Below are 12985 nucleotides of genomic sequence, written 5' to 3' on the forward strand. Positions count from 1 at the left end.
TTCACTCTCTGCCATAAGGGTGATGTCATCTGCATATCTCAGTTATTGATATTTCTCCCAGCAATCTTGATTCCAGCTTGTGTTTACTCCAGCCCAGTGTTTCTCATGATGTACTCTGCATATAAGTTAAATAAGCAGGATGACAATATACAGCCTTGATGTACTCCTTTTCCTATTTGGAACCAGTCTGTTGTTCCATGTCCAGTTCTAACTGTTGCTTCCTGACCTGCATACAGGTTTCTCAGGAGGCAGGTCAGGTGGTCTCGTATTCCCTTCTCTTTCAGAATTTTCCACAGTTTATTGTGATCCACACATTCAAAGGCTTTGGCATAGTCAATAAAGCAGAAATATATGTTTTTCTGGAACTCTTTTGCTTTTTCGATGATCCAGCAGATATTGGCAATTTGATCTCTGGTTCCTCTGCCTTTTCTAAAACCAGCTTGAACATCTGCCTCCCTACTTCCACCCAAACACTATTTTTCCCTCTTTGGGAGAAGGGGACTTAGAGCCTGAGTTATACAGATTGGCTTAACTCCTTTTTCCAACAGTGGAAGCATAAACTGTGTCTGGAGTCTATCTGACGGAAAAAACTCAATTAAAAATGTTCACCTGGCTTTGTTGGTAGTCTTAATTACCAAATCAAATGGACCATATATGTGACTTGATAAAACACATACACATATAGTATTAAAAAGTATCCAGAAAATGACACAATCCAAATCTCAAAGTGGTTTGTATTCCACTAGAAATCTACTAAAATAAGAGGGAAATGTGTGTTCGCTGGTGTTTCAGAGAAATGTAAACACTACACTTGCAGGTACTTAGAGGAATGTTAGATACAGACCACTGCTTTTAAGTAATTAAAGTCTATGGTGTTCGACAAATGTCTCAATAAACACACTTTCTACCACCTTTTACATGGAAATTTAAGTGCTTATTTACATTTACTTTCAGACTTAAAGTTGAAAAGATGTCTTGGGGCACTTCTGAGAATCGAAATGGATTATATAAATCCTTCAGATCAAAACATCTTATGCCATCACAAACTTTCTATTAAATTCTGTTGCTAATTCAAAATATTGACGTGTTTTATTTCGGGTTTCCGTAGAGCAAAGCCTGAAGGACATTGGTCCCACCTGATGCATTTTAAATACTCAGGCTGCTATTTTTCCTGTAAATGTCTTTGCAGGAACTATACAAAAAGCTTTTCTGTGGAAATAAGGTTTACTGAATGGAAAGGATTCCTTTAATGAGCCATTTAGAAGAATTTAAAAATCCTTTTAGAAAATTTGTAAGATATCAGAATTCCTTCATCAAATTTGAATTACGTTTCAAGGGGAAGTTGAAGCTACAGTGTACTGCAGGAGTGTTTACATGGGGGTTCCTTTTCACTTGGTATTTAAACTCAGCAAGTAGTTTACGTACTAGATCACATTGGTGAACTTACCTATTTGTCAACAGAACTGTTTGGTAGATTTGATGAGGTGAGCTTTGTGCTCCAAGAGCCTGTGACAAACCCTGAAGGGGACACAAGGCCACTGTGAAGCGATACATTGCACTGGCCTCTGAGATGTTCCTTAAGTCATCACAGGATTTTAACAGGAAGAAAAACGGGGAGCAGGTGGGAAAATGAAAGGAATTCACGCAAAAAGAACAGTTGAGGCAAAGGCCTGTGGAAAGAAAGTGTGAGAGGTGCAGAAACAAGGAATTATGGTTGAGTCTGATGATGAGGGAGACAAAGTTACTGGAGACACTGGTGTCTCCTCATAGTGTAGAGTAAGCCTGCATCTTGTTCTAAAGTCTCCAGGCAAATTAGTAGTATGATTTAATCTCTACTGGTAGATTTGAACCTGACTTGGGTAAAGTTGGAGGAAGAGGCCAGTTAGAAAGATTTTGCAATTGTTCAAAATTTTTTAAAAAGTAGATGAATGCAAACCAACATAGCAGCAGTGGAGAGAGAAGGAGGGATATTTAAAAACAAAGCAAAACTCATAGTTCTAATCCATGGGACTTGGCGATGATGTGTATGTAGGAAGCTGAGGACTGTGAACATCCCACGATAAATCAGAGGTTTTGAGCCTGAGCATGGGAAGGCAGTGAAGCGATCAGAATAAGCAGAGGCCACAGATGGGAGGTTGGGGTGAGTGAGAATGAGCTGAAGGGGGAAGTATAAACACATCTGTCTAAACTGTGAAATGTCCAAGAGGACAAACATTTGTTGGGTGAATGTGAGAAATGGGGAAGGAAGGAAGGAGAGGAGAAAGAGAAGGAAGGAGCTCTCCAGGACAGGAGGCAGCTGGATATGCCGATCCAAGCCTAGGAGAGGGTTCTCTGTACAGGCCATGTAGAGACACCCCAGAGAAGAGACGGAAAGGGAAAAGACACGGAGTGAGTGCTCGCTTCAGAAGCACATGTACTAAGACGCAGAGTGAGAGGGAAGCGGCTTAAGACAGACCTCAGCACCAGCGCCTTGGGGCCAACAGACAAAGACCCAGTTTGGAACAGGAAGCGGGCAGAACCAAGAACCCAGAGAGCATAGAGCTGCCAAAATCTAAGGAAACAGGCAGGCAATTTGGCCTTGGAGTACAGAATGAGGCAGGGCAAAGGCTAATAGAATTTTGCCAAGAGAATGCACTGGCAATAGCAAACACCCTCTTCCAACAACACAAGAGAAGACTCTACACATGGGCATCACCAGATGGTCAACACCAAAACCAGACTGATTATATTCTTTGCAGCCAAAGATGGAGAAGCTCTATACAGTCAGCAAAAACAAGACTGGCAGCTGACTGTGGCTCAGATCATGAACTCCTTATTGCCAAATTCAGACTTAAATTGAAGAAAGTAGGGGAAACCACTAGACTATTGAGGTATGACCTAAGTCAAATCCCTTATGATTATAAAGTGTAAGTGAGAAATAGATTTAAGGGACTAGATCTGATAGACAGAGTGCCTGATGAACTATGAATGGAGGTTCGTGACATTGTACAGGAGACAGGGAGCAAAATCATCCCCAAGAAAAAGAAATGCAAAAAAGCAAGATGGCTGTCTGAGGAGGCCTTACAAATAGCTGTGAAAAGAAGAGAAGCCAAAAGCAAAGGAGAAAAGGGAAGATAAACCCATCTGAATGCAGGGTTCCAAAGAATAGCAAGGAGAGATAAGAAAACCTTCCTCAGTGATCAATGCAAAGAAATAGAGGAAAACAATAGAATGGGAAAGACTAGAGATCTCTTCAAGAAAATTAGAGATATCAAGGGAACATTTCATGCAAAGATGGGCTCAATAAAGGGAAATGGTATGGACCTAACAGAAGCAGAAGATATTAAGAAGAGGTGGCAAGAAGACACAGAAGAACTGTACAAAAAAGATCTTCACGACCCAGATAATCACAATGATGTGATCACTCACCTAAAGCCAGACATCCTGGAATGTGAAATCAAGTGGGCCTTAGGAAGCATCATTACAAACAAAGCTAGTGGAGGTGATGGAATTCCAGTTGAGTTCTTTCAAATCCTAAAAGATGATGCTGTGAGAGTGCTGCACTCAATATGTCAGCAAATTTGGGAAACTCAATAGTGGCCACAGGACTGGAAAAGGTCAATTTTCATTCCAATCCCAAAGAAAGGAAATCCCAAAGAATGCTCAACTACCACACAGTTGCACTCATCTCACACGCTAGTAAAGTAATGCTCAAAATTCTCCAAGCTAAGCTTCAGCAATACGTGAACCGTGAACTCCCAGGTGTTCAAACTGTTTTAGAAAAGGCAGAGGAACCAGAGATTAAATTGCCAACATCTGCTGGATTATTGAAAAAGCAAGAGAGTTCCAGAAAAACATCTATTTCTGCTTTATTGGCTATGTCAAAGCCTTTGAATGTGTAGATCACAATAAACTGTGGAAAATTCTGAAAGAGACGGGAATACCAGATCATCTGACCTGCTTCTTGAGAAATCTTTATGCAGGTCAGGAAGCAACAGTTAGAACTGGACATGGAACAACAGCCTGGTTCCAAATAGGAAAAGGAGTACATCAAGGCTGTATATTGTCACCCTGCTTATTTAACTTATATGCAGAGTATATCATGAGAAACGCTGGGCTGGAAGAAGCATAAGCTGGGCTCAAGATTGCCGGGAGAAATATCAATAACCTCAGATATGCAGATGACACCACCCTGATGGCAGAAAGCGAAGAACTAAAGAGCCTCTTGATGAAAGCGAAAGAGGAGAGTGAAAAAGTTGGCTTAAAACTTAACATTCAGAAAACTAAGATCATGGCATCTGGTCTCATCACTTCATGGCAAATAGACAGGGAAACAGTGGAAACAGTGTCAGACTTTATTTTTTGGGGCTCGAAAATCACTGCAGATGGTGATTGCAGCCATGAAATTAAAAGACGCTTAGTCCTTGGAAGAAAAGTTATGACCAACCTAGATAGCATATTAAAAAGCAGAGATGTCATTTGTCAACAAAGGTCTGTCTAGTCACGGCTATAGTTTATTCCAGTAGTCATGGATGGATATGAGTGTTGGACTATAAAGAATGCTGAGCACCGAAGAATTGATGCTTTTGAACTGTGGTGTTGGAGAAGACTCTTGAGAGTCCCTTGAACTGCAAGGAGATCCATCCAGTCCATCCTAAAGGAGATCAGTCCTGGGTGTTCATTGGAAGGACTGATATTGAAACAGAAACTCTAATAGTTTGGCCACCTAATGCAAAGAGCTGACTCATTGGAAAAGACCCTGATGCTGGGAAAGATTGAGGGCAGGAAAAGGGGACAACAGAGGATGAGGTGGTAGGATGCCATGAAAAACTCAAAGGACATGGGTTTGGGTAAACTCTGGGAGTTGGTGATGGGCAGGGAGGCCTGGCATGCTGCGATTCATGGGGTCTCAAAGAGTCGGACACGACTGAGCGGCTGAACTGAACTGAACTAAAGGAAACAGATGTCTCTAAATAAGGAGGGACAGTGGTCAGAAGGCTGAGAAAGTGTCTCTAGAGTTGATGACCTGGAGTTCATTACGTGGGCTAACGGTGCTCCAGGTCCAAGGCTAAGAGCCTTTCCCTTCCCAGTCGCCCAGTGTGACCCGCAAGTGACCAACCTGCACTCGGGGAGTGTTAAAGTCTCACAACCAGCAAGTGGAAAGGCAAGGCTGCTAATCCAGCGGGCTTCCGCAAGCCTGCGACTCCCACACAACCGGCTGCTTGCCTCAGTGGTGATGAGGGTGGAGGGCAGACCTCGGCGTCCGGGAGACAGAGAGAGAGAAGGGCGTGGGAACTCACACTTACCCCACACTCACTGTGGGCGCGTGTGTGACCACGGGCGAGAGGACAGACAGGGGACGACAGCTGGAGGGGACGAGGGTGGCTACTCAGGGAGGGGCGGGAGGACACTGTTACTCTGGGTCCTGTGCTGGCATGTGGAAACAGAGCCACAAAACAGAAACCTGCATTAACATGAGCTTTTAAAAAAACTAGGATTTTACCATTATAACCAAGTATAGCAGACTAGCTATTTCCTTTCCTAAGACACATGGAAAGTGCTCTTTCCTATATTTAATATATGTGTAAAAGTATTTATGCATTAGAATTGTACATACATTTTTGGGTCCCTTGCTTTTTTCTGATGAGGGTGTGATATTTCGTTTCAAAGTGATAGTGGCATTAGACTCTGGATCATGAGAAACAAAAGGAAAATCAGCTATGAGAATATACAAGCTAGCAAAGGGAATACACACCAATCACAGGAGTGAATCCTCTCAATCACAGGGCAAAAGACTCTTGTGAGGGGAAGAAAATTCATTTCTCCTTCTGAGGGCAGATTCTGCATTGGCCTTTGTGGAACACACCAGCCTTCCCCTGGGAGCACGGTGCGGGCTCCTCCCTGGGAGGCTGCGGTCGTCTTTGTGTGCCTCTTGGAGAAAAACACTGCAGAGCCGGAGCTGGCTGCTCATCTGGGCATGTTTTTGGTCTCGACTTTGCCCCTTCAAAGTGGCTGTAAGCCTCATGCATCCTCTGATCCTAAAGACAGGGCAGAATTTGTCCCATATTCAAAGGAGCACCCAGGGGAGGGAAGGCCCGACCTGTGCTAAAAAGGCTTTAAAATCAGGGGAACTGCCATGAGCAGAAAAGGTGGTTGTTAATCAACTCTTGGCTTCAGTTGGCGGAGAATTGTTTTGATCAACTTGGAGCAACTGTGTGCTGTTGGACATGCAGCAGAAGTTTTCTTGCAGAGGATTTTACACGAGTCCTCCAAGTCAAAAATATCTGGGAAGTTAGAAGAGGTTGTGAAAAGTGAAAGTGAAAGTGAAAATGAAATCACTCAGTTGTATCTCATTCTTTGTGACTCCACTGGACTGTAGACCACCAGACTTCTCTGTCTGTGGGGTTTTCCAGGTAAGAGTACTGGAGTGGGTTGCCATTTCCTTCTCCAGGGGATCTCCCCACCCAGGAATGGAACCCAGGTCTCCTGCATTGCAGGCAGATGCTTTACCCTCTGAGCCACCATGGAGGCCCCTGAAGAGGTTAGATCCCGAATGCCAGCACAGTGAGTGAGAAGGAGAAGAACCGAACCCACTCATTGTTTGGACGACCTAAAGCTCAGCCTCAGGTCTGGTGCGGCCCTGACCCCTCCACTACAACCCCACCCTAGGACTGCGTGTTTCTGTGAAACGCCCAAGGCCGAATGTCCACAAGACCTCACGAATTCCATGACAACTCCTGCATTCTAACGCCATCAGGGTCTATGAAACTCCTCCAGTGGGCAGATTCAAATGTCTAATTCAGACCTGACCTTGAGAAGCAGGTTTTCTACTTGTACTACCCACCGTCCATTGACTCTTGCATTACAAGTGTAGGACTGAACCAGAGCTTTTACTCTGACCTGATTGCCTGCAGTTGGCTAGTGTTGGGTGGACAGTAAAGCAATAGCAAAGCTTGCAAACCGAAGGTCCAGCTCCCTCCTAGACCTCGCATAAATGCACCTCTGGGGAGAATCTGCCTGCTGAGAACCAGCATGGCTTGGTTTGAGACCACAACAACTTGGTTGTGTAGCTCTGACCTGCAGTCCTGGGCAGTCATGATGAGTGAGCGTACTAGCCTTCCTCTCTGGAATCTTCTAGGCTGCCACTGCATTTATCAGAGGGCTGGTCAGGTCCCTTCAGCTCCTGTCTCTGGCAGGGAACAGAGGCAGTCCCAGATCTGGGTCAAGAGTCTGAACACATCTCAGCTCCAGAAAAACTCTGCAGTAGCCATTTGTCCTGAGGGACCCCCATGCTAACTGCTCTGCTCAGGGGCCAGTGAGGTCTGTCCCCAAACTCCACTGCCATTTCCAGATGAGGTCATGCCAGGCTCAGGAAAGCCTCAGGGTCTGCGCCACCATCAACACCGGGCATCCCAGGGGATTCTTCAGGGCCCCAGGTATTTACGTTGCTTGTCGAGTTCTTAATCTGAACTATATGAAATTGCCATTTTTTGTAGGTCAGACATGGACAAAAATGTCATATGTTCGTCCTCATAATGGAAATTATGAGAAAAGTGTAGAGTGACTTCCTGCTGTGTGTACAGTATTGTTCCAGGACCTGGACACGTAATTATAATGAAGACAGATGGGCCTTGCTCTTCATGGCACATTCTATTGGGAGCTGGTTTTCTGGGGCCACTTCCTAGCTATGTGTTAAGCCAGTTACTTGGCCTCTCTGAACTTCACCTAAGTATTGTGAAGGATAAATGAGATAATGTATATTAGGCCAGAAATGCATTGATGGCCTTCAATAAATGATAGTTCCTGTCATTTTACTGTGGCTCACATAGGACTCCTAATAAATGTTTATTGAACAAAAAAAGCCTTCGAATGCTGTGGGAATCTTAAAGTCCACCCCCTCAGCCTGAACTGGACATTCCCTCAGGAGAACTGTACACAGGGGCGGGTCCCTGAAAAGGAAAACCACGGATCCCAGAGTTCACCACTCCCTGCCAGCCCTGGGGCCTGGAAGAGACCAGCTGTGGTCAACCCACATGGAGTCAGGAAAGCAGTAGGCACAGGAGGACTTTGGGGTGGTAAATCTGGTTCATACATCTGAATGGGCGTGTCATCATTTAGTCTGAAGAAAATAATCGCCAAATTTATTGCTTGAGGCAAAGCAGAGGTTGAGACCTCAAAGGAGACTAGGAAATTACCTGTCGGAACTTCTGGTTTTAGAAATCAAATACAGAGTTGGCTCTGATTAGTATCAGAATGTGCAAATTGACCAGTCCCTTCTCCAACAGTCCACCCACTGAGTCCCTGGCATGAGTGTAGATATGGAGTTAATAGATTCCTTTTGGAGCCCAGGGGCCTATTTTTTGGCTCTGTGTGCAAACAGGCCACAGGGATATTTCACAGGTCACCTGGCATATCATTTAAGGCTGCATAAATCGTACCGTACAAGGTGTGAATAAGTGCATAGCTGTTATCTACAGCTCAGCTTCTGATGGTACCTTCACTGTCATCATTGTCCTGAGCTCTGTCCAGTTCTCTGGGTCCATTTTTCTTGGGTGATGCACAGGAAGTTGAGACCAACAATTGCGCTAGCTTCTTTTCATACACTTTTCTGGTGGAAGCTGAGAAAAAATGTGGAGAGCAGTTTAGTCACTCTGTGTATGTGATCTCACTGGATTCAAAATATTACACAACTTAGATTTTTATTCTTACATTATTGGGAAATTGTGGCTTTTACAATAAGGTGGACCCCATACCTACTGAACTCACTCCTTTCCTTCCACCAACACTTAAGGTGGGGCTTCTGTGGACTGGCCACATAGTTAGTTATTGTGGACATTGGAGAACAAGACTGACAAAGTCGTACATCCTATTTATGGGAAATATGAACAAGTACACACACAGTTAACACGGTGCACGCACTAGAAATGTAAAAAGAGCCCAGGGTGATATAATCAAGAGTAACTAGTTTCTCATGATTGTAAAATACCAATACTTTCCCTTCACTAATCTGTGAATAAGAACTGGACTCTTCCTTCTATATGGTTTTCTGGGTTTTAAAATTTTTTCCTATTTCTATTTTAATGTTTTTTATTGTATATATTCCTTCCACTACAAATAATTTTCAGTCTTTGGAGTTAACTCACAACTAATCATTGAGTGGTCTCTAATAATTGCCACATACGTACGTAGTATTGGGCCAGGTGAAAATCCGAGTTTGTCAAGTTCATTCTGCAATTCGTTATCACTCAGACACTTCACCTCCACCATGGTGACAAAAGTTTGGTCTCTTTTCTGACAGTTGAATCCTTGAGATAGCAAAACATTAAGTTATAAACGAGACCTATAAATGAGAACTAAAACTTTACCAGTCCACAAAAGTGTTTACAGCCCCAGCTCCCCAGTTGTGGAGATGCATAGTCAATAAAGCAAAATCCACCATTTTCTGCTGTTTTTCTGTCACCAATCTCTTCTGGGTTTAGTGGCCTCAATGCAAAGCTTTGGTAGGGTGTCACCTTCCCCAGTCTTCGGGGTGCGATTATTTCTAACTTTTCTACTCAACTAATGTAAGAAAAATCTTCTACACAAAATGAACAAATATTTCGATCACTGCTTAGGAGCTCTGAGTAAGACACAAGCTCTGAGAAGACAAGTTAATTAAATATGAAAGAGCTGAGAGAGATTTTTTAGTGCGTTAAATAAAAGTTATTTATCCCTGCCCTCCTTCTGACGAGAGCGTAGAGAGTACAGAGCATTCAGTTATTGCAGACAGTCCTCTTTTCACACTTGTAATTTAACTCTGAACATAATGAGATGGTAGTTTTTAATTAACCGCCAGCAGACTTTGTAATTGCTGAATTGGCATTTGAAAAAAAGTCAGCTATTCATTCTCTGGCACACAAATTGATTTATATAGATTTAGGCAAGTCTTGATATGGCTTTCCAAATCTGCACAACCTCAGGTTCAGTCAGTTTTATTTCGTTGATCCCTGTATCCCCTAAAACTGACCTTCCACCTACTTAATAAAACTCTGAAAAGACAGATGCATTTGTCAAATCTTTATTTATTATTATACCTCATTTCTATCATGTTCTTCTTAATATTGCAGTGAAAACAACTTCAAGACAATTACTCAGCATATCAGGATCTGGACCAATTTTAAGTAATGACTTTGAACTTTATTGGTGATCAATCAATGTCCAATTAGGAAGAACATTGTATATAAGCTAGAAAAAGCTGTAAATTGTCAAGTATAACAGGATTGTTCAAGAACGCCTCATTTACCAGTTCTCCACCTTAAAGCTCTACCTTGGCCAGAGTCACATTCTGGCACATAGTAGGTACTTGGTAAATGTAAGTTTCCTTCTTTCCTGTGTGTTTGGAAAGCTGAATTGACACTTTTAAGGCCACTAGTAAATGACCTAATGTTATGAAGGAAAAGAATGATGCACCTCAGATATTTTTTAAACTGGAAGCTAGCTTGGGCCGATCCTATGACACTTGCTCCCAAGAACAGCTGTCTGTCGTTTCACCACCTACCCAAAAATAACCTCCAAAAGAGCCCTCATCAATTTCAAGTGACAGTAGACAATTGCTTAAAGGGAACACACATATGGAGGAAAAATTCAAATAGAATCCAGTTGAATGATTAATTCACTTACCCGTTTACATGGTTGTCTAAAGTCTATGCAGTTGGGATGGTTACTAAAGCTGGGTGAGTTTCATCCAAGGATTTCCACTAGCAACCAATCACTTTTGGCCTGTTAAGTATTATGGTAATCATAAAACTGACATGTGACATCAGAAATCCCCCTGGCAACAGACTGATGTGAAAGTCAGATGATGAATTTAACCTGAGTTCAAGCAGAAGGTGGCACTGGTCAACTTTACAGGCCAACTGCCATGGTAAAATGTCAAGGGATGCAGAGAGACTATCACACATAGAAAGTGAGAAGGATCTGTTACCAAACCAAATGGTGCTAAGAAATTGGGAAGATAAAGGAGAAATCAAACAGACTCGAGTGTCCAGGCCATCATCAAAAGACTCACAGTAGTGGATAGGTAATTTGGCTATATACTCTAGGGAAAATAGGAAGGTAGAAGGAACTCATATTAACTTGTTAAGGAAACTGCTCATATAGGAAAAAGAATCAGTGTTTTGATAAACAATGTTTCAAAACTTTGATGGTTTTGGCCTTTCAAAGCACTCTCATATCATCTCATTTCATCCTCTGCACACTCCTGAAAGACCTCTGGCACAGATATTATTTATTATCCATATTACAGCAGCTAGTTTTTGTTGTTGTTGCTTAATTTTGTTTAAGAAAGAACCCTCAGACTATTAGCTTGGGTATTTCAAAAAATACTGCTGAGACTTTAAAAACAATTATGCAAGACAAAATATAACTTCGTGAAAACACAATGCCTTCATTAAATACCAGGGGTAGGAGGAAATCACTGGGAGAGCTTAAGAGAACAGTGGAGCCAGCCTGGCCAGAGTAAAATTCCAGTTCTGCGTCTTACCAGCTGAGTGACCCTGGGTGGGGTAAGTTACTAACCTCACTGTGTCTCCATTCCTTCATCTGTAATGCGGATGACAGTGGTACCTACCTCACAGGACTGTTATGTGGACTCACAGAGTGCTTGGCATATGAAGTGCTTGGCACATAGTAAGTAGTATATAAATGTTTTCTGTTGTTTTGATTTTTCATGAACCCCATGCTCAGAAAGTTTCTACGTCCAATGTCTTTCTTAGAAGTCTCCATCCCACTTACACTTGCCCATGGGATTCTGTCATTCAACACTTTGCAGATTCTGGGAAAGGACTGAACATCTCTGTGTGCACGGTCAGGGAGTCTCACTGAGGCATCCCAGACTGCGGTTCCAAGGGCTCTGGCTTCCGAGTCTGTGAATAAAGCATCAGTTTCCAAACAAACATGCAGTGCAAACATTTGCCAACATCTGAACACTGGGTTTACCAAACAAAGACTTAGAAAATTGACACATTTGTTTCAAATCAAAGCAAATAAATGATAGGCTTGGGTTATTAGGATGCACAATCATTTTATTTACATTTCCCAGAATTGCTTTAAACAAAGAAAGCAGCCAGCAGGTGGAACTGCTTTCATTTAAACAGTTAGACTCTTGGGATGAAACTAGCATTTCTAAAATATTTTCTTGGTCAGAACTTTGGAAACTAAAACAAGTTAGGTTGACAAAGAGTATAATCAGATGATATGATTGGGTTAATACCCCTATTATTCACAAACCATTCTGTCTGAAGCATATGCATGATTCTATTCTCAGTGTTATTCTGTTTAAAAATCCCTGTATTCTGCGACATCCTGAAATATTTGATTTTGATGTTTACATCACCCATTTCCCTTGGTTTTATCTGTGAAGTCCTGGTCATTAGCTTGTTTTTTGTTTTATTCTCTCCATGGCTGCAAAGATGTTTTATTCCATTTCTCCAGGGAAACAAGTTTTAATTGCCAATCGACTAGGTATTCAACATGATAAGGTATCTAAACCCTGAGAGCTTCCTCCTTTCATTAAAATGTAGATCCAATTTCTTTTCCCTTAATGCCACATGCTGTTACTAAACTGAAATAACGGAAATAGTAAAAGCCAGATGTCACTTCAGTTTCAGGTTTGACATGGGGCACAATTTCCTCTCCTCAAGCTTAATCTGATGTTATTTACTAACCCCATGCTTTGGAAGAATGCACAATTTAAATGTAAATGCAATTTACATAGGGGAGCAGAGAGTAGATATGCAGTTTCAATTGCCAATAACCATTTGCAAAGGGGGAAATCAACTAAAGCAAGGATCAGCAGCTGTCAGGCTGAAGTCTGCATCACTTGCCATTCTCTCCCAACTTTCCTCCCAAAGCCACCTGCCTCTGAGCCTCAGCTAGGCAGGTTCAAGGAAGTGAGGAACTGAGGCATTTTCTCAGATATTTCAAGCTGCACTTACTATTGACTCAGGGACAAAGGAGGAAGTTTGCT

At 42.4% G+C, this 12985-nt stretch overlaps 1 protein-coding gene across 1 annotated transcript in view; it reads right to left on the reverse strand.

Moving 5' to 3' along the window:
• Positions 1–10696, reverse strand: part of LEMD1 (LEM domain containing 1) — a 30383-nt gene extending 19687 nt beyond the window's left edge. The window contains exons 1-4 of the mRNA XM_065937112.1: positions 10639–10696; positions 9165–9284; positions 8463–8597; positions 5286–5364 (exon numbers count right to left, since the gene is read on the reverse strand). Of these exons, the coding sequence (XP_065793184.1) occupies positions 5286–5364; positions 8463–8597; positions 9165–9246 (296 nt within the window). The 5' untranslated portion in view covers positions 9247–9284; positions 10639–10696. The remainder of the gene's footprint in view (positions 1–5285; positions 5365–8462; positions 8598–9164; positions 9285–10638) is intronic.
• Between the last annotated feature and the right edge of the window lie 2289 nt (positions 10697–12985).

Source organism: Muntiacus reevesi, chromosome 5, assembly GCF_963930625.1.
Source record: "Muntiacus reevesi chromosome 5, mMunRee1.1, whole genome shotgun sequence".
In the NCBI taxonomy this organism is placed as follows: domain Eukaryota; kingdom Metazoa; phylum Chordata; class Mammalia; order Artiodactyla; family Cervidae; genus Muntiacus; species Muntiacus reevesi.